Raw genomic sequence first — 26,425 nt, forward strand, 5'->3', positions numbered from 1 at the left:
TGTTGCATTCCAGGACGACGGGTTCATCCTTTCAGCAACGGTTTTCCCAGGAGTATGGAAATCCGATCTGGCTGTCCACACGAGGACTTGTCCACATGGCTACACAAGACGGCTTCCCTTTTCGCTTTCTCTCATGTTTCCCCCAGAAAACAAGGAAAGGGAGAGGGGGGGAATTAATTAATATTCTCCACACTATTCTCTCTTTTTTTTTGAAAAAAATCTTATAGATAGCCCTGTTCGAATGTTCGAAGCATTAATTAATAGTTAATCTATATAGACATGTATAAAAATATATAAAAAATTTCAGAATAGATTAAATGATCAAATAGATTAAAGATATAGGAGAAACCCATATCCGCCTATCCTTAACCGAACTGGCAGTCCCACTAACAATGACAAATACTGGAGACCAATCAATATCCTTGTATATCCATATGGATGCATGTAAGGTCTACCCCTGGAGGATTGAAATTACAATATGTATTTTATTACCTATCCTCATGTTTCAAAATACCATCTGGTAAAGAAAAAGCAAAAAAAAAGGTGTGGCTTGCGTTTCAACGGTTTCCACCGGTGGAGAGAGATGAGATCTCAGCTGCGACATGCCTAACCGGGTAGTCTGGAAACTTCGCACTCGTCGATCTCTGTGTTCGATCCCGATCTCGCCTTCTGATACATCCATCCTCTTTCTGGTACACCAGTGTTTAGACTGTAAATAGTCTATGGACTGTGGAAAGGGACCAAAAAAAATAGATTGACCTATGTTGTATACTTGCGCCGTTACGGTATAGTGTGTGTGGTTAAAAGGATATCCAGATTGGAATCACGTCACGTCCCGCAGTCTCGCTTTCGTTAAACCCGATTTCGATTTTATTTCACTTTCAACCCCCTACGGCGTCATGGGGGGATCCATGGTCAACTGTCAGTGACAGGTGGCAGGTGGCCCATGCGTTTTAGATCATTGTTTCTTTTCCTCTAAACGGAAATTCTAGTATAAATTAGTTAACATTAAGCGAATTTCAATCTCGATTAAGATTGAAAAATAAAAAATAAAAAATAAAAATAAAAATAAAAACTAAACGGTCACGTTCAAGTCATATAGTCTGCAAGGCACTAGAAAAGTATATAAATATATGTAAAAATCCAAGCCAATAGTATGGAATATAATCATACATATAATAATACATATTTTAGATATAAAAATGCAAAATAAATGTTAATTCCGATCTGGATCTTCAGGACAGCTCGGTGTTGTTCGGGGGTCGAAGCTTCCTGTCATCGCACGGAGGCACCGATTTCCCCATACTATTGATTGTAATTAAAAAAGAAAAAAAGAAAATAAAAAAAGAAAATAAAAAGAAAAAAAAGATCGAATTTGTCAACCATGGAATTCCCCCACTACACTCCACTTCGTGGATCAATCCATGGATGAGGATGAAAAGAACGCTGATCGAACCAATAAGATCTCGGACTTGACCGATTGAATATGGATCGGGTATCAATCGAAAAAGTGTTGTGCATGGCTGGCTGGAAATCGACGTCTAACCGCTTGTCACTCGGATAGATCTGCCCCTGTTTTTGAACCCCTTTCTGTCTTGTTTTACATATATTATATGTTATAAGCAAATTTATATTATGTGGATGTATTATTTTTAGCTTATAGCTTTATTTTTACTTGACAGAGTATGCTGAATATGCTGCGTTCTCTATACCTTGGGAAAACCTTAGGAAAACCTTGGGAAACATAAACTAAAAAAAACTGTTAGCGCCATGATTTGGAATTCCAGCAACGGGGCTCAGGGTCGATCACTCCGATCTTTTCTGTTTTACGCGTCTTTCCTCAGCCCGAATTCCCGGGTGGTACTGAAGATCCCAACGGAGCATTTTTCCCACTCCCCACGATCTATAGATTACAATAGTCTGGTATTTATTTATTTTAATTATTTTATATATTACCTTTGTATTATTCCGAACTGTCAGCTCCGAGATCTTGGATCGTGATCTTCCATTGCGGGACTGTTTTTTTTCCTTTTGGACCCATCCCCCTGGTACTTAAGACTTGACATTGTCCGTACTATAACTTGTCTACTTTTAACTATACTTCAACTCTCTCTCACTCCCTCCCCCATACCATCTATCATCACCACCACCATCACCTACTATCTACTCTCATAATGCCTGTTTCACACCGTCGTGGTCCTTGGGTCCCAGAGGAAGACCAACTCCTCACCCAACTGGTCCGCGAACAAGGCCCAAACAACTGGGTTCGCATCTCTCAACACATGCACTATCGCTCACCCAAGCAATGTCGCGAGCGTTTCCACCAAAATCTCAAGCCCTCGCTAAACAGAGAGCCCATCTCCGCCGACGAAGGCCTGATGATCGAGCGCATGGTCAACGAAATGGGAAAGCGCTGGGCTGAGATCGCCCGCCGTCTGGGAAACCGCAGCGACAATGCAGTCAAGAACTGGTGGAATGGAAGCATGAACCGCAAAAAGCGCGGCCTGTCAACAACCCCCACCACCTCCCGCACCTATACTGGCCGCATCGAGGCACCCTACACCCGCGCCTCAGCAATGAGCCCAAGTCGCTCCCGCTTCTCCAGTTCTTCTTCTTCTCGCCCCTCATGGACGGAGTCCATCGAGTCTGCTATCTCTGAACAATATTCCTCCTCCCGCAGAGCATCCATGGCTTCTTCCACCCGCCAGCTCTCGCCTATTTACACTCTCCCCTCCATCAACCGACCGATCGAAACTCCCCTCACCTCGCCCGCTTTCTCAGAGGCTTCACACTCTTGCGAGCCGCCTTCTATGGTTTCAGATCACAATTCCGTCTCTTCTTCACCCCGCACTTTCCCCTCCCCACAACTCCTGCCTTTGCCTGTCGACTTGCGTTCGCAGTACGAGATCCGGAGGCCTAGTGTTCACGTCCTCGAGGACTCGCCCAGTTACCCGGCTCGCTCTCTAGAGTCTTTTTCAGAGATCGCATCCACACAGCGTTGGATGGGCCACCAGCCTACATTGGCCTCATGGCACCAGCCTACGGATTCGCCCAAGTCTTGGATCTCCAGATCCGAGCCTACTCGGGACACTCGCATGGGCGTGAACAGCTTGCTCAACTAAAAAAAGAACCAAAAATCCCCCCCAAAACAACCCTCGACATACCCCTGCATTTATTATGATTTTTACGAGTCTCATTTCTCACCATTTTTCCTTGTTCTATACAGTTGATTCCCCTTTGCGCTCGGGTCCACCGATGGAACCCTTCTTGTACATTTTGCCAAAAGCTCAACTATTTCTTTGTGTTTCTTCTCTTCTAAGGAGGTGCTACGAATTCCTTTTGTATACTCCTAATATGTATTACCACGGTCCGGATCTTGAAACTCTGTTGTTTTGGGCGTTTCAGGTTCGGTTCTACGTTGAATGATTATTTCTCCACATTTTCTTTACTCTTTGTCTGATTAGGCATGCAATCTGGAGAGATTGGGCTCTCCATTTCTGCTGGGATGGCATAATACCCTGTTTTTAGCAATAATTTAAATAATAATCAAGCTTACTACATCACAAAAACCCCTACCCGAAAATCAGCATTCTTACCCTCCTACATATGCATACACACTAAAAAGTCGTACATATACCTTGAAACAGCCAAAGAAACACCGTCCTCCCACACGTCCCCCATCTCAGCCAGCCTCTGTTCCAATATACAGGGAATGCAGATATGCAGCCTCCAACCATTTACCTCCGTTCTTCACTTGCTCATGAGGAATGCGCCACCGCTCACACGCCGTGCTCACGAGGATGGACGCAAGGGATGCGAGATGCCTCAGGGCCTAAGCACGGAAGTAAGGACCCACCCGTTTGTCTGACAAGGCAAGGTTGGAGATGGTAGACACTGTACATTACAACGTGGTATTGCAGATGACTACATAGTGACATAGTTTATGCACATGTATAGACTCCAGCTAGGGAGTGGGAAACACAGAATACGAACTACCCATACTCGTGCTCATGTATGGCCTGCATCTAGAACCAGGACCAGGCGTGTAATGCATAAAACCTACATGTACATAATGCATAAACCATGAACCTGCACAGTGACAGGCAAGAACCAGAGATCCAGGTCAGAGCCTAGACATGACACACACCTCCCGCAGGTGAGAACAGAAACGAAGTCTATTCGAGAGGTTCGTCCTGCAGGAGGAAAATCAAACGGCGTTCGACCCCGTCCCGATCTGGAATAAGATTGACATCCATACGCGGGCAAGTCCCAAAACAGCACACTGTTAACTTGTAACTGTTACTGTTAACATACCCTTAGAACGAGAGCGAAACAGAGCGGAAAACATATAGAGGTCTAGTATGGTAATTATGCCAATCCGTCCAACCCTTGATTTCCTGATCCCGCCTATCCGCCTGAAAACGATGTCCCAGTCAAAATGCAGTTTGGATACGGGGTGAGCGTTGGGATTAGCCAATCAGGATGCATTCTGACAGGATGAACGGCGGGGCTTGAAGGGTGGGGGTTTGGTTGGTTTTGCATGGATCGTGGAGGTGCATGCATGCCGTGTTTTTTTTTTTTTTCATCGGGGCTTGCTTTCCGCTTCCCCTGTTAATGGTGTTTTTGGGCTTTGGCCGTTGAGATTTGGTATTTTTTTTTTTGACTTTGGGTCATGTTTGGTTTCCAGGTTGGCGGTTTGAGGGATCGTAATAACGAAGTTTTTGTGTTTCGTTTTGTATTTGGTCTTGGTTTTATGTCTTTTTCGCCGCAGAATTACGATCGTCTAATTATCTGATTATTCATCTCGGATGTGTCCAACTCCACATGAGAGATGCTACCAACCAGATATCGCTTCCACACACCATCTGCTCTATTCAGCTCAAGACTATCGAGGTGATCGGGTATTGTGTACCATCCCTCTGAGAGTTATCGAATCGGATCGAGAAGATGGCCATTCAGTGTGATGGGACAACAGTAGTTCGATGAATCAGGATAGGAGTACATGGAATATTAATTTAGCTTGTACTCTGTCTACTGGTTCGACATTGGCATTGTGAAGGATCTGCAGGTTCCCAATTTGAACCTTTCGCCGTAATTCCCACTGCATACCGTTTGCCCTTGGTGGAACTAAACGGGATGCGGACCGTGGAACTCACACGGTAGAAAACTCAGTCATGGCGTCGACTATTTACTTTCTACATTTTTATTGATATTATCCCTTGTATGTGCTAGGATATTGATGGCGTATACTCACACAAAAACACAAATCCGAATATCAAGAAAAGCAACACCCCCACGAAACTCTATTCCTCCCAAAGCAGAGGTGACGGAAAAGTCTAACGACGCTAACACTGCCCTGACCACCTATCGGCACCTGCGATATGGAAAACGGCGCCAAGATCAGATCTGGTTTTCTTGAAACGAGCCGTTGGAGTGTATATTGAGCACAACCATGGGTCGAGAAGGGATGGATCAGGGGTATATCACATACCTAGGTAATAATACAAATACACATTTGACTGTTTCTCAAGGTCCATGGCTATGGACACACGTTGCAGCTCAATCCATGGATTCATCGTACCGTTGCGTTCCAAGCTCCCAGATCCTGTGATCGACGCCCATATCGCCCTATCGAGTGTCCTTTCCGAGCTCAATTTTAGGATCCATTACATCGAGATCTACGGGAGATTTGGAGACATCGACATCCATGGATGTTAATCTGGACTTACGTCTGTGTCTCCTTTTCTATCTCTCCTGTCCCCTTAGACATCGACACTTAATTACAAAATATATTGCATATAAAACTACCCCACTATCAATCTGAAGATAGATACAATACGTATAGTTTAATATACTCAAAAGCCGGACAAAGCCGCAATAACCGCTCTCTATAATACAGCCCCCTGATTGGACACGGAGAATCTCGGTGCCATCATGCACTAATCCTAAATCAGCCCTAGCGCAAAAGGTACCCGTCTGTCGGTACTGGCGGTGCCCGCGTGAGCCTTTTCCGAGGCTTTTTTTTTTCGCCCTGACTCCGTTGTATATTCGCAGACAAAGTGTGAGAGTCATGTAAATCCCCGTTCTTCGGAGATAAAGCCACAATTTCCAGCGCTATTTCTGCCTCAACCATGGATTGAGTCCTTCATTTGCCTTTCTGGGTAATTGGCTCCGGTGGCGGTTTTCAGGGGTGTGGCAGTGTTTTGAAATGTCTTGTTCGGAGTGCATATCCTTTTCCAGGGGTTTCTTTTGAATGTCGTTTCTTGAAACCGTGGAAGGTTTCTAACGTTGCGAAATCTGATTCTGAGTCTCGATAGGCTTCCACGCATAAGTGGGGTTTGTTTTATTTATGGTTGCTGCCTTGGGCATCAATTGCGCTGAAGGCATACCCCAGGGGATTTTTTGTGGCGGTAGATTGGTATTAACGTAGTACTTCCTAATGTGGCTAGGAAGTTTGATATGTCCTGTCTAGATGTCTAGTCTGCTGGGATAAATAAACTAAGCAACAGTGGCTTGGCTAGGAGTATCTGATGTTTGATGTTAAGTACGCGCTTGTATACGGGCAATTTCCAACTCCAGGGGCTTCTTAATGCGGCAAATTGATGTCATTGGCGTAGTCCTTCCTAATGTGGACGAGGAGTTGACTTGCCTTGAATGGATGTAACTTGCCGGGATAAATTGGCGACGGCGGCTTGGCTAGAAGGAATATCGGATGTCTGATATCTAGTACCAACTTAGATGGAGACATGATGAGATAGCCACCGTGCGGAGAACGGCTACTTGTAGACTGAATGGGAATGGAAATAGAAAAGAAGCAGGCTAGTTCACCAAGACTTGGTACTTTTGTGGACACCGTAGCAGGGGAGCAAACTTGTATGGCCGAAGAACGGGATACGGCTTGTTAAGTATTCCATCCCAAGTCGGCCATCTACTGGCGACAAAAGACAGGCATACTCTCAATCGGACATTCGATCTCAACATCGCGACCACCATCATACACAACATCTTTCTCCCAGAGCTTCCAAGATGCCCCAGCAGGCAGATATGCCTTGATCGTGCGCTGACCTGCCTCCAACACAGGCACAACCAAATACTTCGGCCCATACATATACTGAGTCTCAACTTCCCAAGCCCGCTCATCCGATGGGAACTCATAAAACAAAGTCCTCATCACAGGAGTTCCCTTCTCATGAGCCTCCCGCATCAATCCCCGCGTATACTCACGGAGCTGCTCACGAATCCCAATATACCGTTTACAGATCTCATAAACCTCATCTCCATAAGACCAGATCTCATTATCCGCACCACTAGCCGTCGGCTGTCCCTCCGGCTTCGGCTCACGGTCACCATGCAGCCGCATAACCGGACAGAATGCTCCCCACTGGAACCATCTCGTGAACAGCTCGCGGAACAAAGGATCGTCGGGGTTTCCGCCGTGGAAACCGCCGATATCTGTCGTCCACCATGGGATTCCGGCTAGGCCCATGTTTAGGCCAGCTGCGAGTTGGTTGCGGAATGAGTCCCACGACGATGCGATGTCACCACTCCACACTAGCGCTCCGTACTTCTGGCTGCCTGCCCAAGCGCATCGCAACAGGTTGACGATGTTTGTCTGGCCCTCTGCGGTCATCCCTTCGTAGAATCCCCGTGCGTACTCTTTCGGGTAGGTGTTTCCGATCTGCAGGTTGCTGCCGGCGTGGTAGCGGTAGATGTCGAAGTCGTAGATCGAATACTCAGGTTCGGCTTCATCGAGCCAGAATACTTTGATGCCCATGTCGTAGTAGTTTTGCTTGGCTTTGCTCCAGACGTACTTTCGGGCTGCTGGGTTCGTTGCATCGAAGTGTGTGATGTCGCCGTCGCATTGCATTGCTACGCGTAGGCCGCGGTCGTGGCGGATGAGAAGACCTTGTTCGAGCATTTCTGGGAAGTTCTCGGAGGCGTTTTCAACGGTAGGCCAGATGGAGACCATGAGCTCGACTTTGAGCTCTTTAAGTTCCTTGACCATGGCCTCTGGAATCGGACATTGTTTGTTAGTAGGTCTTGCTACTGACGATATAAAAAAGAGAACGATAACTTACGTGGATCAGGCCAGAACTCCGGATCAAAGCTCCATTCTCCTTGATGCTTCCAGTGGAAGAAGTCGACGACAATCAAGTCCAAAGGCACTTCCCGACGTCGGTACTCGCGCGCAACATTGAGCAACTGCTCCTGGTTGGTGTAGCGGAGCTTGCACTGCCAGAAACCAAGACCATACTCCGGCATCATAGGAACATAACCTGTCACTTTGGCATAGGCTTCTTCAATTTCCGCGGGGGTGTCACCCGCTACAACCCAGTAGTCCAATGCCTTGGTCGAGTACGCCTCGAAGCTCATGATATTTGTTCCCAGAACCGCCCGTCCGATACCAGGGTTATTCCATAGGAAGCCGTAACCAAGTGACGAAACCGCAAAAGGAACACTGGCCTGGGAGTTACGGTGCGCTAACTCAAGATCTGTACCTTTCAGATTCAGGTAAGGCTGCTGATACTGGCCCATACCGAAGATCTTCTCTTTATGATCGAGAGACTCGAATCGCATGGTGAGGTGGTAGTCGCCGCCCAGGATGGGACGCAGCTCGCGAGCTTCGACAGTCAGCGCGCTGCATTTGGGGTCCATCGGGTCCTGGCGGTGACGAGCATACTCTTCAAGGAGTTTGTTTCCCTTCGAATCGTAGATGATAATCTTGCCTCTGCGTGACACAGTTGCTTTGATGTTGCCGTTGGTGATGGTCGCTTCTTGGTCAGCGGATATCTCGATGGTTGGGGCTGGGCTGGATGGCTTGGAGGACAGGGCCCAATCTTCGGTTGGAATTGATGCCTGTCTTGTTGCTCGCACGCGGAAGGCATTCTCGCCCCATGGCTGCACCCAGAGGATGTGGTCATCGAAACGGAAGACAAGCTTGTCGTCTTCGGCGTAGAGCATTTTGACACACGAGATTGTTAGCGGTTAATCTGCTATTTTTTGGAAACAAGCACAAGAGGTGATTTGTGCTGGACAGATGAGCGGTCTAGTTCAAAGAGCCGGTCATTAAGTATTGAGGGAATGGCATGTACCCCTCATTCTGCAGTCCTGATGCTGTGTCATGGCTATTTCCAATGACAATTACTGCAGATCCACAGGAAGTACCAGTAACAACACTCATTTGTTGGAGAGAACTTCTGACAGCTCCTGGAGGTTAAGGTGGAGATGTCTACTTTTAAACGCCTCGAGGTCATAGGTAGTATCCGTTACGAGTTTAGCCTAAAGTCGACTTCCAGATAGGGCAAGGATGCAACCCCGTGTCTTCCAAAATAGGAAACTAGTTTGGATAGGTTCGGATTGTCTGAAAGAACATATTAGGACAAAATGAACAAGATTGAAAAGATGGGGAATGAGATGAGGGACATTCGCATCAAAAAAAAAAAAAAAAAAAAAACCAGGACGGTATGAACGACATCAGAACAAACAGGAAAAATGAACACGCAAAATGAACACACATCATCTCACGGTGTACTCACTTCGGCGTCCAATACTCGACGTGTGGTCAGAACAGACCACTAATTCGAGTGAGAAGTAAGAGAGCAACACAATTGCTCATGGTGATGTTGCAACAGACGTGGATACGATTTCAGAAATGTCCACGGAAGACTATTCCGGGCTCGAGGTGGGAGCAAGCGTTCGAGTGACATTATGATATTACTTGGGTTGAGGCCAAGGAGAAGGGATTATATTCTAATCACCGTGGCCGGTATGTAGCAATTGTAGGTTGGGGTTATTGGTCATTGTTGGAATGAGGCCATGGATCAAGGTCTGGTTCAAGTGGGCGATATAGCAAATTTCTAAATCAAATATTGGAAAAAGTATTATACTACCTAGTGGCATAAGTAGCTTATTTTGCTGGGCATGGTCTGCAGAGTACCGGGGAGCCTTGTAAAAGTTATGCTCTTCTCTATGACACTTGATGGACTGTGATAAACAAGTCTTGTAGGATATTACACTGACTAGACTCCAATCAAGGCGTGACTTGAGCACCCCGATGACCATGACATAACCACAGACACAATATAACTAACTAGAACATAAGCTATGTTCATATTCTCTACATCCTACGAGTCCTGAATTCTGCCGTTTATGACTGCCTTTACTTATGTCGGGAAGCGAATAAGTACATGAATTGATTGGAGGTTTCCTGGGAGGATCACAACTCCGCTGTTGAATCATTTGGACTAAAGAACTATTTTCTTACCTGGCAAATATATATTACTGCATTCCATATTTATTCAACATGGATATTATACCTCAACCAGAGGTACCTATCAGCTTCGACCAATTCCCAAGAAATGATCAATTGGCTTCTTGAACATGGAGCAAACCCAAATCGACGATGCGATATCAACTGTACTCTTTTTTTTTATGTAGCCCAGCTCGCTCCTATCAAGATCATCAACCTCCGTCGCGGAGGTGACCTGCAAGAGGGACATCTTCTTCAGTATGCAATTTATCGGCAAACAGGACTCAACGAGGTCTTAACACTACTTGTTGAAAACGGTGCCCCTTAAACATCCCAATGCATCAGGATTATTCTACCCTTGGGCGGTTCTATCTTATGAGCCTAGGAACTCCTTTGCACACAGCAGTAGAACTCAGTAAGTTGGACACAATAACATTTTTGTTCAGCCGAGGAGCAGATATCGGCATCGAGGATGCAAATGGCCGTACTGTAACTGAGTGGGCAAGAGTGTTGAATCAGACGGAAATTTTGAAGCTATTGGAAAACTGACATTAAACACCAATTCCAAAACAATTCTCATGTGGTTTGCCTTCATACATGCTATTTAAAAAAAAAAAAAAAACTTAAACCCTGCAGACGACTTGTGTTTTTATGTATAACCTGGAATACTTTGGTAGGGTGTCCTAGAGACCATGTCACTATTCCTGTTGTTTCAACCCTTTGAAGATCAGCCATCGAAACGAATAGTATTTCCTTCTCAATTCGTCCTCAGGATCGACAACAATAAGGCTAGACGTCCACGGGAGCCCTGGAGGTTGATATTGATGACTGGTGTTCCCCGGAAAAAGGACGCTATTCCTTATCAGGATAGAGAATGAAGCTACCGCGGGCACGGTTTTCACCTTGCATTGCTCAGTCCTATCCACTCAGTTGTTAATTCCATTCGAACTGCTAGCTGAGATTTGATTTGAACCTTCGATTCATCTAGCAAAGCCCGAATCATGGCATTCAGCGGGGCCGCAGCTCCTACTGCGGACATGGACATCGACATGGACCTTGATCTCGGACCAGAGCCCGAGCCCGAGCCAATTCATGTGGTGAGTGTTTTCTTTTGTCCTTATAGCTATAATCGATTGTCGACTAACATGTGTCGAGTGATAGGAAACAGCCACAAACTTGGAACCCACCCTCGACCCCCTCTCCGATGAAGCGGTCTACGAAAAAGTGCATGTTCGCGGCGTCGATGAAATGACCACAGAGAATATCAAACAATTTGCTCATGACTGCTCTGGACATGAACCAGTGCGTATTGAATGGATTGACGATACATCCGCCAACATCATCTTCTCCTCCGCCGAAATCGGCCTTCAAGCTCTCACAGCTCTCACGCAAGTCGCTGAGGAAGAAGACGCGTCTACCTTGCCACCTCTGCGTCTCCGCTCGGCGAAACTCCTCTCCTCCCACCCTGATTCCGTCCTCCAAGTGCGATCGGCTGTCAAATCGGACCGAAAGCAAGCCCGCGCCCATGAGAAGAGTCGCTTCTACCTCATGCACCCCGAGCATGATCCCCGAGAACGCTTGCGACAAGAGTTTGCCGACAGGAGAAATAGCGACGATGCAGGTGATGGTGATTACAGGCGGCGCAAGTTCGACAACCGAGAGCACCGACGCCGCCGAGACCGCGACGAGGACGAACACTTCAACGCCGACATGTACGGTGATAACGTTGGCTCTGAACCCGAGCGCGCTCGGGCACAGCCCAGAGGTCGTGGCCAGAGGGACCTGTTCCCAGAGGACGAGGGCCGATCAAGTGGACGTCTCCGGAACCGCAGTGCATCTCCGGGACGAGACACGCTGGAGGAAGAACTTCGAGTCGAGCGAGGTGGTCGTGATAATACCAGGCGGTTCCGTGAGAGGTCGCCACGACACGGTCGTAAGAATAAGGATAGGGAGCTTTTCCCAAGCGCGGACCAGAGCGAGTCAGGAAACCGCGAGCTTTTCCCAAACAAGCCCGCATCTAGCTACATCAAGAAGGAGTTGCTGCCTAGCAAGTCTAGTCACCACCGTCGGTCAGATGCATTCGACGCTTCTTCTGTCCCAGGCACCTCTGAGCACAGACGCCACAGCAATATTGAGCTCTTCCCTGATTCCACCAACAATGGTGCCCGCATTCGTGGAGCAGCCGCAGCCACCGAGGACCAAGGATTTGCCATCCGAGGCGGCGCATCGAATGGCATGTCGATTAAAGGCCGGGGTGCGTCGGTGCGCGAGCTGTTTCCTTCCAAGTTTGACAATGTCCCCAACAATAACACCAACGCTGGCCCTAGCGCAAACGCTGGCAAGGAACTGTTTTCTGATACACTAGAAGGACGCGGCGGTCGTCGGCGTCGGGCAGAGGACATGTTCAGCTGAAGAGACTAAGCGATAGGTCGAGAACTGCATTTGCTTGATTGTTAGGGGTCTTCACGGGAGCATGATGGATACCCGGCGTTTGCGAGTGGGATGGTGAAATCGATTGTCTGATAAAAATTCTATAATGATATATACTCTGCTCTTCTAGTGAAACACCTACACTCTTCTGTACTCTCCGAATAATAACTGAATATACGATGTAAACTAAACCAACATTCGTCTAGCAGTCCACGGGTGTCGTGCGCCACGACTGACCTCTCCCTAACCAAAATCTCTCTGAGACATCAGATGCAAGCATGCCTCCTTCCAAAACAATAGATGCACTATCATGTGCTATAATTGCTCGGTTCCTGCGCAGCAACAACTATTCTGAGACACTGAACGCTTTTCTCCGCGAGGCTGACCTTGCTCCCGACGTGGGGCAGACCTCGGGCGATGACACCAACAACTGGACCATCCAAAGCTTGCTCGAGGAGAAGAACACATACGACCAAACCGTGGATTTTGAAAGATATGGCAAGGGTCATCAACAGTCGGATTTATGGAGCCAGCCAGGTGAGTGTTATTCTGGCATGGCAACCAAAAGTCACCGGGACTCGGCTTTACATGTCAAGCTTCATTTGCAATTGTTTTTGTTCTATAATCTGACAGACCACTAGCACCATCAAAACCTGCTCTCATCCAGACGCCGACATCATCAAATATCCTTGCTGCGTCGGTAGAGAAATGGCAGAAACCTCGCGATGATGTCGATGGAGCTGCCTCGGCGCAGTCTTATATCGTCTCCACGAGTGCAGACAAACAAGTCCATTTATTCGAGACAGCAGAAGGCAATACGGCTCTGAAGTCATTCTCGGGCCTCTCTGCTACACCCGTTCTGTCATTTGCCTCGATCCTCCAGGGCCGATACATCCTCATGAGCAACATGTCCGGCCAGCTAATCCTCCAACATGGATCTGAAACGCTTGACAGCAGAAAGGACCATGCAAAGTACCTGGTGAAGGTGGTAGCCTACGAAGACAAGACAGATCCTTCTAAGTGGTGGGTTGCCACCGCCGGCTGGGACGAGCATGTTTTGTTATATTGCCTCAATATCCCCGATGAAGCAAACGCACCGGCACTCAAGATTGGCGAGCCCGTTACACGCATCAAACTCAATTCAAACCCCGAATCACTGCTGTTTGCACCACATGTGGACACCAACGAGCTGCTGCTCCTCGTCTCACGCAGAGACTCGACTCATATCTACTACTATAAGGTAGAAGGAGCACCGGAAGCTCGCCTTCTTGGACACCAGAACCTAGCACCCCATTCCAATGCCTGGATTGCGTTCTCGCTGTGCGATATGGCGCTCAGTCCACACGACTCGAGCCTCCTGGCTGTAGCGACGTCGTCATTGCCCCATATGAAAGTGATCATCGTGCGTCTGCTATTCCCTGCAACAGAGACATCGGTCGCTTCAGAGGACCCAGTGACACAGGCATCTCAAGCAATGACGACGCTGGAACTAGAGAACCGTGAGGATGCTGCTATCCTCGTGCAGGCAAACACCCTCGCCCCGCAGACTGATTACTCCACGCCGCAGTTGACATGGCGGCCTGATGGGTCTGGGATTTGGGTTAATGGAGATGATGGCGTGGTTCGTGGTATTGAGACGAAAACCGGAAAGGTCATGGCTACGTTGAAGGGTGGTCATGAAGCGGGCTTTAAGGTGAGGACTGTTTGGTCAGGGTATGTCGATGTACCCCAGGAAGAGGGTGACCCCGTCCGGGAGGAATGGGTTATCAGTGGTGGGTTTGATAAAAAGTTGGTTGTTTGGAAGGTATGACCTTTATAATTATACTCAACAAGAATATGTAGTTGGTCGTTTATGCCCTCATTAAGTCTTTTCGGTGTTCATTTCGGATATCTTTTTGGATGTAATTGCTGTTAAATATTTCTTCCCTTTATTAGTGGTATATCTAGATGGATAAGAATGGTTGCCGCAAAATATACTCAGAATATACAACATAGGCGGCAAATCAGCCTTTCCATGTGTAACATTTGATAGCTGTAGCGCTCCTACAAATATTACGCTAATATGAAATATCATGAATGTAAAAGTGAATAATAAATGTAAATGAATTGATTCGAACCTGGCTAAATAAAAATGACTGTTACTGTTTACGGAATGTAGGCCCCCTGACTATGAACCCTGTCGCGATCGAAAGAATCAAGACAGGATATATAGCAATCGGGGACTTGGGAGGTATTCTTGGCACGTTAAGAAAAAATCCTTCAGCAATCGCGCATGAGAAAAGCACGCAGCTGTACACACATATGCCTGACGGGGGTTGTGGGAAAAGGGGAAGATAGACTAAGCTCAAGGGCCACAACACAGACTAAGTCGAGCCCTCGAGTCTGGTAGGAAAAGGGGACTTAGCAGACGAGAATCCGCCTGGGAAAATGGCACCGCTGTGCGCATCGAATTAAGCCTGTTGATTTCTCGATATCGAACAACTCGAGGCTCGTCGCACAAGAAATAAGCAGAAACCAGGCTTATTTGACACAGCGGACCGTCCTTGATTGTAGCACTCGTTATGTTCTCTGGACCTCTTGCACGCTCGAGTTGCATTTCATGTTTCCCATTTTTTTAAGACTGAGTTCATAATCTATGCGATCTCACGCTTGCCCTCCTTGCGCTCCTTCTGTTCAATGGGTTAGTATTCCGTGTCATAGGTAGTGGATGTTGGGTTCGGGTTGTGGTCAACGTACAAGGGCCTTCATGGTGCCGTGGAGAGCGTGACGGTGGTTGCGGCGGAACTTGGGGTCAACGCCGTTGAGGGAAGGGTAACGGTGGGTCTTGGGCTTCTTGATACTATTCGAGGAGATATATCAGCGATTCGGCTCTGGTTGAGATGGTGTGACGGATGGTGGTCGAATGCAGTCGTTCGAAGAGATTGCCCGAGCGAATATTCAAGTCGTGACCTCAAATTTATCACAACGGATAAAACTATTCGCACGCTAGCGTTTCTTCCACCATATCCGTTGAATCGATTGAAAAAATGTCGAGCAAGTGTAACAGTAGGGTGATCGAGGATGTTCAAGGGTAGACGTACCCGTTACGGTGAGCCTTCTGGCTGCTGTGGTGCTGGGACGCGTTCTTGGACTCTGTGGGGGAAAATCATGTCAGCGCCATTGTCTTCTTTTTTTTTTTTTTTTTAAAAAAAAGCTCTCTCCAGCTTGCAGAGGAGCAAAGGTCATAGGGTCGTGGTAGAAACGTACTGGCCATCTTGTCGGATGTTGTCGCTGATTGACGGTATGATGGATGGAGAGGAGTGGGAATAGGGACGTCAGGCCTTAGATGCTCGGCTAGGGCTCGTCCGTTTGTGGGATCTCGCTTATCGGGCGGTGTACATACTAAAACGTCACTAGATGTTTTCTTATTTGCAAGATTGTCCTAGATAACATCATAATATTTTGATATGGTATTGTATCCTACTGTATTTCAATAGGCTGTTCTAGATAATTCAAATCTGGGTCTTGTTAGCTTGCTTTTGGCAGTTCTTCAGCCTGCGACTTTTTCTCCCTTCGTTCTGCCACTATATACACGTGACCTGGCTTCATGTATATCACGTGATCGATATACTTCCCCATATGCAAGTCGAGTATGTCCTACTGTCTACGGGCATTGCAGAAGACTTTATTTCGGATGCCACACAGAAGCAGCAAGTACATTACATCTACAATATGTTGTGTTCGATTATCAGCGGGAACTTTTAGATCACCTTGTTCTCGGCGCCAAAACTTCACCTTTGGAACCGGATGTCGGGCAAGAATTCGGATTTTAAACAAACATATAATAGAATACAGAGCGCTTTAATTGAAATAACATGATTTCTTCTTGTATTCGCATAAAATATGCATAGAATGACCGTAGTAAACACAGCTCATACTGGCCATAGTTCGGCCGTTGAATTCCCGTGCCACGTGACTAGCCGCTAGGGAACAACCGGCGTTCCGACTTCGACCTTTGCAACGCAACTTCAAGAGGGATAATCCAGCCTTTGCACGTCATCCACCACTGCAAAATGAGCTCCTTCCGCTTCGCTCGCTCCGCCCTCCGGGCTCGCCCTTCTTTCCTCGGTGCTCCCGTCCAGCGCCGTGGTTACGCTGAGGCCGTCGCCGACAAGATCAAGCTGTCCCTGACTCTGCCTCACCAGGTGCGTGAACGAACTCCGGCCGGCATCCCAACATCATAGCCTAAGTACTGACATGATAATTGTTTGACAGACCATCTACCGCTCGACTGGCGTGTATGTTATGCTCCCACTTGCGCCCACGTTGACGATGCCTGCGCCCTTTTCCAAATACTGACCAACATTCGCGATTACAGTACCCAGGTCAACATTCCCGCCGCCTCCGGTGAGATGGGTGTCCTCGCCAACCACGTTCCCTCCATCGAGCAGCTCAAGCCCGGTCTCGTCGAGATCATTGAGGAGAGCGGCGCCACCAAGCAGTACTTCCGTACGTCCGATCCTCGCGCCCTGAGACATCCCGCAAATCTGGTCTCTTGTCAATTGGAATCAATCAGCTAACAATAGTGTTGCTGTATAGTGTCTGGTGGCTTCGCCGTTGTCCAGCCCGACTCCCAGCTCAGCATCAACGCTGTCGAGGGTTTCGCCCTTGAGGATTTCAGCGCCGATGTAGGTTTTTCTTTTTCGGGACGTCTTGACTCAAGCTAATTGAAACTTCCTTGCTAGTCCATCCGCGCCCAGATCGCCGAGTCCCAGAAGATTGCCAGCGGCAGCGGCAGCGAGCAGGATATCGCCGAGGCCAAGATTGAGCTTGAGGTATGAACCCGCGGGGAGTACTGGTCTGACTAAATACTGACTTTTCTTGAACAGGTTCTCGAGACCCTGCAGGCTCACGTCAAATAGACTTGATGTACATAACCATTATCGCCCAACCATGAACCTGTAGAATTATAGCAATTCTCCCTTTCCCTCTAATCTTACTTGCTAATTATATCGTTTCTGCTATCTACATTCTACAAGAATAGTCGGCGTTAACCGCTTATGCGGCTTTGTGATGTCTCTTCAGTGGGCTTTTCAGTGGTCCTCTCAGATTATTCTGTTTAGATGTATTTTTCTAAACTATCTTCTAGAGGCTTAATTTGTGAAAACCGTGTATACCCTGGGACATGGTAGAGGTGGGAGCGCACCTTCCAAGCTTGGAAGTTAAGCAGATGACTTGCACGTTTGATCCCCAGCAGCCATCAACTTTCATCTTCAGCTGACCGTGCAGACATGGCATTTGTCAAATCACTCAAGTCAGACCCTCTCGGCATCGTGGATACTCGACTGAAGATGACGGACCCCCCTACGGATGGCTTCTTTTCGCCTTTTGCACCATCGCCATTCACTGGGTTTGATCGAACTGACGAAAAACAGCCAGGCGGCCAGACAAAAGCAGAAGCAAGCCCAAAGCAAGCTCACCGTGGTTTCGATTCCAGTCGCCAATGTCCTCGACTTGAGTTGGATGTCGATGTGGATAAGTACCACACTCTTGATGGGCTCGCTGAGCCCTTGAATCCCCAAAACACACCCGCATCAAATAGCGAACGAGAGAGCATGGAGGAGACTACTGGGTCCCTTCGTTGCTATAAAATAGAGAACTTAAGGACGAACTCTGCACCTCAGATGAGTGAGTTCAATTTTGATTGCTTCCAAGATTCGCCAGAGGCAAGCTTGGTTTGTCAAGACGATGGACGCGAATCCCCCAAACCATCAAAGTTGCGATGCCTTTCCGTTGGCCGCCGACAATGGATCAAGTATCCTGTTGCTTCCCTGGCGAATCGTTATCCAGACATAAATGCCAGTAACTTCGAGAAATCTGCCAAGTCAGGCTCACTGCTGCGAAGTGTTCGATTTTCTCCTCCTGCGGCCTCACTATCTCCATTTTCTCGTGCGACACGTCGCCCCCTACCTTCGATTGAAAGAAGGCAGGATTATATTGTTTTGCATCGACAGAAGAAACAATACCGGAAATGGAAGCTCACCCGTCATGCGAACTCTCAAAAATGTTCACCGTGCAACATCCCTCCAAAAACAACACAGTCTCTAGCAGCCCGTATCCCAAAGAACTATGATATGCGAGTCTCCTCCCTTTCAAGCTTGCCTTATCGTGAAACACGTCAAACCCCGGTCTTCACTCGGGTTGGCTCGGGTGGTCATGTCCTGGAAGTGAGATCTGGTAAGGTAGCCGAGAATGTGGACGATACTCCTGTTGCAGATGACTCGAAAATTGCGGGCAACACCAAGCAGAACGTCCCTGCATTTCTTGCTGTTTCATTTTCGCTTTACAGAATCCGACATTCGCCTAGTTCATCCACTGAGAAACCACCGAGGTACTCTTTCAAATTTCGAATGATTCAAACCGATCTCCCTCAACAGCCCTCTCCGCATTTCCCTACCGAATTCGAACATATCGCCTGCCACCCAGTCATTGATGACTTGCTATTCCACGCTTGCTTCATCGTTCCGGCGCTTGTTGTATTGCTGCCTCTCCGTGTCATCTTAGCTGCAACACATCCATTGGTCAACACCCGAGCCGGCGCTGTAATACTCTATCTCGCCAGAGCTTTACTGTATCTACTGACGAACATCCTCATTTTTGTGTTGTTCAAATTGGGAGTGTCTTGCGGCTGTCAGTGGACTCCGGACACTGGCTATTCGAATTGATTAACTCTCTGGGGTGATGAGCAATTGACGTTGAACAAGATTCCGGACCGGTGAATTCTATCTGTACTTTCTCCAAAGACAATTTGTATGCAGTATGTTCTACGAGTATCTCTTAGTGTCGCGATAAGTTTAGTCTTGCTCTATTTGATACATTTTCGTGGCTGAAAGCCCGAGCCATGAGTATGCATTCAACAGATCCCAGTAGTGGAGCTATTTTTACACTGTCTCATGCCCCCTTTGATATAAACATTATGTTGAATGTAGCCCGGGGCTATCGTCAACGCTATACCACAAAAATATAAGTGGTTCTAGAGCTTCTTGCAACCACAGTGTACGGCAGTCTCTTACCGCGAGTGCACCAGTTCAATTTTACCTGTGCAGTTTATAATACGAGCATCTATATATTTGAATACACCAATATTGCACTAATTCTATATCTAACTTGAAAATTCAAGTCAAAATACCTGGCACGATATCTCAAAAGACTACTAAAAAGGGGTCAAATTTTACTATGGGAAAATCTGAAGTGGGCAAATGCCGTACACAATGCCTATGCTTCGGCGAAATCTAAGACAGCTTCCACTATCGTGGTCTGTGATGCACTGTCAATCTTCCCTCTTCTCTTCTCTCCCTTCCAAGAAAGTTGACATGCTATTGAACGTGTCACCAGACTTTCTTCGGAGCTCCAGAAAGGCGAATCTTCTTACGTCGAGCATTCGAATTTCCATCTACTCGAAGTGTTTGACGCCAACTAATGAGCCGAAAGTTGAACTAAGCAGGTAGGTGTGAGACTCTCCGAATAGTACTCTTTTAGCAGTCTTCAAACTTCTTACAATTCTAAAAGCTAGCCCATAAGCCTAGAGCGGTTGTATTCTCTCTCAAAGCCGTATATTTCCACGTTGAAGGTAAGGCCATTATAGCTATCTTTAATAGCGTGGAAGTGTGTTGTTTACTAGCTGATGTCAGCTGGGTGACACCCCTCTCATTCGTAAGTAACAACTCTGCAGAAGAAGGTCATATAGAAGTAGTCAAGCTTCTGATCGCAACAAACGCTGTTCAGCTTGATGTGAAAGACTCGTCCAACCACCGGACCCCACTCCTCTCGTCTCTGATAGAAGAGTACTACTCAATATCCAAGCTCCTCCTCGACAGTGGAGCCCAAGATATTGACCGCGGTGATATCATTTCAGGTGGCCGCACTGCGTTGTCAATCGCCGCGGAGCTTGGCAACGAGACCATGTGCAATGCCCTTTTAGATACGGGAAAAGTGAACCCCAATTCAAAATCTACATACAATCGTACGCCGCTTTCATACGCCAGTGAAAGCGGGGCCACTAGCATTGTCAGGCGGCTATTGAATACAGAAGGCGTGGAACCTGACCTTGCCGACACCAATTACGGACGAACACCGCTCTCATGGGCGGCAGCGAAAGGTCATTTCGAGGTGGTCCAGCTATTGTTGCAATCACCTGGGGTTGATGTGAACTCTCGTGATTTCATGTACAAACGCACGCCACGCTCATGGGCCCTTGCACATAAACACAGGGATGTCGCTCATGTGATCCGAAAGGTAGAGATGCCAGGAGTGCCGGACGATGCATTTGAAGAAACGGTGTCTTCTGAGGAACTGGTATCTTCGGAGTACGATAGCGATAACGATGTGATTTAGTCCATGCTGCCAGAGGCCGCGTCGTCTTTGGATCCTATGGATTTAGCGTTAGAGGAGTACCGAAATGCTGCATGAGGTAATTCAGCTATTACACCCACCTGTGGTTGATGTGAGCTCTCGGGATTTCATGTCCTAGCCACTTCTCTTTAAGGACTATGAATCGGACGCAGAGCGTGAGCGTGCTAGGGAGGTGCGAACTCAGGCAGTTGGCAATCATGATTTTCTGCGTCCTCTCTTTTTCGATAGTGACTAGTTAGACCAGAGAACTAGTGGGCGAGATATGTTGTCCTCGCCGATAGCTTTTTATTGCATCTAGTGTTAAGCCAATGTGAATCACGAGAGTCCTGTGTGGCAGATACCTAGGCTGCTATCGCATGATTAATAAGAGAGTCCGAGTACGAGATCAATTGGCTCTTATAATATATCATATGAGAAAGAGTAAGACACAGACAAGCTAGCAAAGCGATGAAGGATGGACTCCTTGAAGCCGTTGGAGTTTCAACAAGTGCTAAATAAACAAAAACTAGTCTTGATCGGATGTAAATTATCACCGGAGCATGACTTCTACCACTCCCACTGTCATGGCGGTCATCCATACTAGAAGAACACCACCGAATCTACCCTTGTTTGAAGACACACCGTTTGTCTTCACTGCAGCCGTAGATGTCGAGGTGGGTAGATCGCTTGACTGATGCACAGTCATCGAGGCAGGTAGATCCCCTGACTGATGCACGATCGTAACAAAAGGCGCAACGGTAAGACCGACCAATTCATAAGAATCAGTAACATTATAACGTGTGGTGGAGATCAGATGGGTTCCAGTGATTGACACCATTGGTCCGCTCACCATGGTGCCGTCCAAGAGCACTGTAGCAGACTCTGTAACAACGTTGTTACGCGGCATGACCATGCTACAAACTGTGCTGATTTCGTAGTCAGGAAGTGTTGAATAGCACCCCACTAAAGTGTTTGCGGTCATCGAACTATGGTAAAATGTTAGACCACTTATTGGCATATTCCAACATGCTGACACAAACCTTGGACAGCACCACACGGCTGTTTCATTAGGTTCTAGCATTTGCATAAACACATTTGCCCGATTATTTCTAAAGGGGAAAGTGAAGTGCGTGGGTACTGGTCCTATCGGACTGACCGCGCCGGAGGAGGTCACTGGCTTGTCGCCATCTCTCGATGCCAGTCCTACCGTTGCCCATCCAGAAGGACAGTACAGGCCTGGTGAGAAATAACTCCCCTGCATCTCGCTCTGCGGGGTTAAATCCGGAGATGTATATCGTGGCGGTAGGGAGGTGATTGTCCCTGTTGGCGCACACGACCAGTCATACACAGATGAACATTCTTCTCCAAAGTAGTAGAGCGGGAACGAGGCTGATTGCCCAGCTCCTACATTTCTGGTGACTGTTGCGCAACTGGTTGGAGCAGTGAAGGTTGTTGTGAGTGGACCCCAGTTAGAGAATGTGTAGCCGGAGAGTGTGGAGGCGGTTGGCATGATGCAGATACCAGGTTCTGTACTAGAATAGGGGATGATTTATTTCAAAGTGATATTCTACTCCATACAACAATCCCGCTTGTTTCCCTTTTTCATCCTGCCTTGACATTTTACGGAAAAAGACAAGCTAGACCCCAAACGGATGTAAGCACGTAGGTTAGATTAATATTTGACAGAAATCTGACTATACCAAAATGTCTGTGACGCGAACATAGACAAAATCACTAGTCAATACTGCGCTTGTGGGAGGATGATCTGGACCCGATGTCTGATGAACCTGCCTTAATAGACGCCTCAATGTCCCGCAGGATAACCACGAGATTTTCCTGACAATTGCATACTACGATGGGCAGTATCTCGCGTACACATCGAATCCCTCGGGTACAGGGGGTAGCCATAATCGTCCCCTTGAACGTCACGTTGCAGACATACAGCCCGTGGAGCATAATCCACCCAACTCACATGTATTTCATGGCTATGATTATTCTCTGTGGTTTGGACTGCGCCGCTCGTTTGTGCGCGCCACTCGTATGTGAAATACGTTATCGATTCGGCTTTCTTCCGCTAATCCCCAACAGAAATAGTGCCATCCGCTGCACTTGAGAAAATGAAAAGAAAGAAAACCATCTTGCCCTATGGTAGCTTCCTGGCTAAGACTTGAGCACCTGCAATGGGGGAGAATCAATTTTTTATGAGCATTGTCTGTCGTCGAAATACACAGCGTGCTCTCAACAGCAACGAGCTTGGGCTTCTTTGTGGCGCTGTTGACTAGTGGCCCACGTGGCGAAGCCAACACAAGCTCAAATCGATATAGTAGGTAGAAGGCTCTGGTTGTGCTGACGGAATCGAAAAGGGGTTCAAGGTTGTTGGGCTGTGCATTGGACCGAGTATGCAGTTTAACTCAGTGAAGAATGTCGGATGTCATTACCATCTATACTCAAGGTTCAATACAAGAAGGTCTACCGGCACGGAGTATTGTTCAAAACTAATTGGATTTTAAAGTCCCAAGTTGCATTACTGCACGGTAAAGGCCCAAGTGGTAGCAAAAGGATCAGGCAAGTAAGCAATACCAAGACCAGGTATACTGCCATAAAGGTAAAGACAAGAAGAAGACCAGCAAAAAAACCAACCAACAACCCAATAAAAGATCCGTTAAGTCGCTGGCGTCATAAAAGAAAAAGTTGAGAAAAGAAAAGCTAGCTAAAAGAATCATTTCATCGCCTGAAAAGCACATTCAAGAAAAGAAAAGGAAAACATATCAAAAAGACATAGCACCATGATAGGGGGGATCATTTATATCAACACGGCTCTGAAGCACATAACTCGTTTTGTACATGTCATGAAATGGGTCTGTGGTAGGCACAAGAGAAAGGGGAAAACGGAGGATGCTGGACGGTACCAGGAAAGTGATCAAGTGAATTCCACGCCGTGCTGCTGTTGCCTTTCTTGTTTGGTGCGGGCTCGTTCAGCACGTCTGCGGCGACGGTTGTTCGCGTACGAACCACTCATCTCAGTACCGGTATATGTAGGTGAAGTTACACTACCTGGCCCATATGGGATGGTGGAAGGCGCAGGAATGGGAGGTGGGGGCGGCATTTGGCTGACTTGGGAGGGCGGTGCAGCCCATGAAGATGCAGGCATGCTGCCCGACGGTGCCATAGATGCCTGTGGAGGGAGAAGCTGAGCAGAAGCAGCAGCCTGTTCACGTCGCATCTGTTCATCTTGTCGACGTTCAAGTTCTTCGACGCGACGCCAGCGGTCTTGGCTGGCGTCTTCATTTCCAGACAAGGAGCCAGCACTGCTGTTGCGACGTCGGGAGCTTCTTCGCTCCCTGCGACGAGCCTCGCGGCTCGCAGCCGCTTCTTCCTCGGTCAGTCGACGGAGTGTCACATGTCGTCCGTCGTTGTGCATTTTGACTTTCACAGATACCGGCGGGGAGGCAACGTCATCACCTCGGCGTCGGCTGCTGCTCCGGTTGCGACGGGAGGCTGCATCTAGTGCTGCACCAGCGGCGGCGCCTGATGCAAATTCTGCTCCATCAGGGGCGAGGGAGTGACGGGAGGGATGAGCTTCAGACCTCAAGTCACCAGACAACTGTTGGTGGCTCGGGGGCATCGGAGGCATATCTGATACAACGCTCTGGACAGCACCAGAGGCACGGGGCTCTGCAGTAAGAAGAGATTCTCCATGGGATGCATGTCGGGGTGGAGGTGGCCGGGATAGATCCGTTTCAGTGAGATCAGTTTCACTGTACGAACTGGCTCTTCTTCGTGGGTAGAAACTCCCTCCCGCCTGTGGTCGTCGTCTGCTGTTTGCCCTTTGCAGCGCCTCGTCTTCATCCTCTCGGCGCCTGATATCCTCCAGCCGCCGTTTCTCTTCATCGTCCTTTTTACCACGGCTGAACAGTCGTTTCACAGCAGCAAAAGCACCGGCACCCAGAACCGCGTTTCTAACCCCATGAGAAGCGCTTCGCTGAGGTGGCTCAGTGAAATATGTGCTGTTGTAATAATAAGACGATCCTGGGCTTTGGGACCTGCTTGGTGCGCGGCTGGGTGGTCGATTGAGGGGCGTGTTATGAGTCGGCTCCGGTCGACCGTCTTCCATCCTGCTGAGAGTTTCATCCGAGTGGCTAGTACTCCGCGAATGGGCAGGCTTATAGCGACCCGATTCGGCGTCGTCTTCTCGCTTCTTTCGACGGTCCCAGAACTTCTTGGCCATGAGACCCGCCCCAGCCAGTGCGCCAATCTCGAGGAGTTTCTTGCCGAAACCACCACCTCCACCATGGTGGCGGGAAGATTCATCCGAATATTTTTCATCAGAAATAGATGTGCGAGAGTCTTCATAAGCGTGGCTTGGGTGGCGACTGCTTGCACGTCGTCGAAACATCGAAGCCAAGCCAGCGCCTGCAGCGCCGGCGGCGAGAGCTTCTCCCGTGTGATGGCCATGTGGCTCTGAAATTTCTGAAGGCCCGTTGTAATGACTGCGAGGACCACCGTGGTCACTTCCCATGTGATATCCTTCGGTATCATATCGGTAGGAGAGTATAAAGTAAAGAACCAAGTAGGCGAAAGCTGTCAGCGCGAATAGGATGAACAGGACCTTTGGCGATCCGTAGAGGACGAGTCCTAGTGGAATTTGGGCAATTCCGAGAAGTAAAATAGCACGACCCAGCCACCGGTGTAACTAAGATATGTTAGAAGAGCCCATATATCCCTTCTTGCGGCATCACTTACCACCAGTTTCATAGGAACGTGGACTCGCTGTCTCTTACTTTCCCTCTTGTGCAGGAACCAGCCCCACAGCACCTGGAAAATGACCAACACATAGATTGCGAGGCCAATCCCATGATGGGGGTTTGTTAGGCTTCTTTCCGGCCCAACGGCGAACCAGCCAAGCACAAACATGACCGTGGTCAAGAGTAAGGTAAATACCTGACACCAAGCATGCAATTTGAATGCCCAGTAAGGATTCCATCGGGAATAGTATCGGATTAGGAAAATTGATGTTGGGACGATGCCCAAGAAAACGATGGTTCCAATGACACCATGCGCGATGATTATGGAATGGTACCCAGCCATATCCTTGAAACGGTTGCCCATACCTGTAACGTGTCAGTCATTACAAGATAACTGCAAGTGTCTGCACTATCAAAAGTACATTGTCGATGCATCAGACTGACCATTGTATCGCATCGTTTCAAAGTTGAGCCCCATCAAATTGGGCAGCAGAAACGTATCCCGCCCATTGTCCCAGGTGCCATCCCCGACGTGAAGAGTGTTGGAAGAATACGTGCTGCTCCCCGCAGCGGCGAGATCTGAGTTTGACATGTTGCGGATAATTCTCGAAGGACCATGCGATCTTCAGTA

The 26,425-nt window shown here is 48.0% G+C and overlaps 10 protein-coding genes across 10 annotated transcripts; 6 read left to right on the forward strand and 4 right to left on the reverse strand.

Annotated features, from left to right (window-relative positions):
- Positions 1-2,174: 2,174 nt before the first annotated feature.
- Positions 2,175-3,122, forward strand: flbD (putative MYB family conidiophore development protein FlbD; the record flags this gene model as incomplete). The annotated part of the gene is made up of 1 exon (XM_057231233.1): positions 2,175-3,122. One exon carries the CDS (start codon positions 2,175-2,177, stop codon positions 3,120-3,122), a length of 948 nt encoding a protein of 315 aa, XP_057086323.1.
- A 3,806-nt stretch (positions 3,123-6,928) lies between these two features.
- N7447_006972 (putative glycosyl hydrolase) lies at positions 6,929-8,961 on the reverse strand (the record flags this gene model as incomplete). The annotated part of the gene is made up of 2 exons (XM_057231234.1): positions 6,929-8,010; positions 8,079-8,961. 2 exons carry the CDS (start codon positions 8,959-8,961, stop codon positions 6,929-6,931), a joined length of 1,965 nt encoding a protein of 654 aa, XP_057086324.1.
- A 2,289-nt stretch (positions 8,962-11,250) lies between these two features.
- N7447_006973 (NCBP3 domain-containing protein) lies at positions 11,251-12,661 on the forward strand (the record flags this gene model as incomplete). Its single annotated transcript, XM_057231235.1, has 2 exons — positions 11,251-11,346; positions 11,411-12,661. The coding sequence occupies 2 exons, from the start codon at positions 11,251-11,253 to the stop codon at positions 12,659-12,661; spliced, it is 1,347 nt and encodes a 448-aa protein (XP_057086325.1).
- Positions 12,662-12,957: 296 nt separating this feature from the next.
- On the forward strand, positions 12,958-14,489 carry N7447_006974 (uncharacterized protein; the record flags this gene model as incomplete). The annotated part of the gene is made up of 2 exons (XM_057231236.1): positions 12,958-13,216; positions 13,321-14,489. 2 exons carry the CDS (start codon positions 12,958-12,960, stop codon positions 14,487-14,489), a joined length of 1,428 nt encoding a protein of 475 aa, XP_057086326.1.
- Positions 14,490-15,190: 701 nt separating this feature from the next.
- On the reverse strand, positions 15,191-16,018 carry N7447_006975 (60S ribosomal protein eL29). The gene is made up of 4 exons (XM_057231237.1): positions 15,926-16,018; positions 15,760-15,811; positions 15,416-15,518; positions 15,191-15,348 (listed from the first exon to the last, which is right to left on the reverse strand). The coding sequence occupies exons 1-4, from the start codon at positions 15,930-15,932 to the stop codon at positions 15,313-15,315; spliced, it is 198 nt and encodes a 65-aa protein (XP_057086327.1). The 5' UTR covers positions 15,933-16,018; the 3' UTR covers positions 15,191-15,312.
- Positions 16,019-16,679: 661 nt separating this feature from the next.
- On the forward strand, positions 16,680-17,672 carry N7447_006976 (F1F0 ATP synthase subunit delta). Its single transcript, XM_057231238.1, has 6 exons — positions 16,680-16,863; positions 16,934-16,956; positions 17,037-17,167; positions 17,258-17,346; positions 17,404-17,493; positions 17,548-17,672. Exons 1-6 carry the CDS (start codon positions 16,732-16,734, stop codon positions 17,578-17,580), a joined length of 498 nt encoding a protein of 165 aa, XP_057086328.1. The 5' UTR covers positions 16,680-16,731; the 3' UTR covers positions 17,581-17,672.
- Positions 17,673-17,949: 277 nt separating this feature from the next.
- Positions 17,950-19,383, forward strand: N7447_006977 (uncharacterized protein; the record flags this gene model as incomplete). Its single annotated transcript, XM_057231239.1, has 1 exon — positions 17,950-19,383. One exon carries the CDS (start codon positions 17,950-17,952, stop codon positions 19,381-19,383), a length of 1,434 nt encoding a protein of 477 aa, XP_057086329.1.
- Positions 19,384-20,031: 648 nt separating this feature from the next.
- On the forward strand, positions 20,032-21,052 carry N7447_006978 (ankyrin repeat domain-containing protein; the record flags this gene model as incomplete). The annotated part of the gene is made up of 2 exons (XM_057231240.1): positions 20,032-20,162; positions 20,317-21,052. The coding sequence occupies 2 exons, from the start codon at positions 20,032-20,034 to the stop codon at positions 21,050-21,052; spliced, it is 867 nt and encodes a 288-aa protein (XP_057086330.1).
- A 547-nt stretch (positions 21,053-21,599) lies between these two features.
- N7447_006979 (uncharacterized protein) lies at positions 21,600-22,559 on the reverse strand (the record flags this gene model as incomplete). The annotated part of the gene is made up of 2 exons (XM_057231241.1): positions 21,600-22,035; positions 22,090-22,559. 2 exons carry the CDS (start codon positions 22,557-22,559, stop codon positions 21,600-21,602), a joined length of 906 nt encoding a protein of 301 aa, XP_057086331.1.
- Positions 22,560-23,969: 1,410 nt separating this feature from the next.
- N7447_006980 (uncharacterized protein) lies at positions 23,970-26,386 on the reverse strand (the record flags this gene model as incomplete). Its single annotated transcript, XM_057231242.1, has 3 exons — positions 23,970-25,742; positions 25,793-26,160; positions 26,239-26,386. 3 exons carry the CDS (start codon positions 26,384-26,386, stop codon positions 23,970-23,972), a joined length of 2,289 nt encoding a protein of 762 aa, XP_057086332.1.
- Between the last annotated feature and the right edge of the window lie 39 nt (positions 26,387-26,425).

The sequence above is a fragment of the Penicillium robsamsonii genome (genome assembly GCF_028829455.1).
Source record: "Penicillium robsamsonii strain IBT 29466 chromosome Unknown utg000003l_segment0_segment0, whole genome shotgun sequence".
Classification (NCBI taxonomy): domain Eukaryota; kingdom Fungi; phylum Ascomycota; class Eurotiomycetes; order Eurotiales; family Aspergillaceae; genus Penicillium; species Penicillium robsamsonii.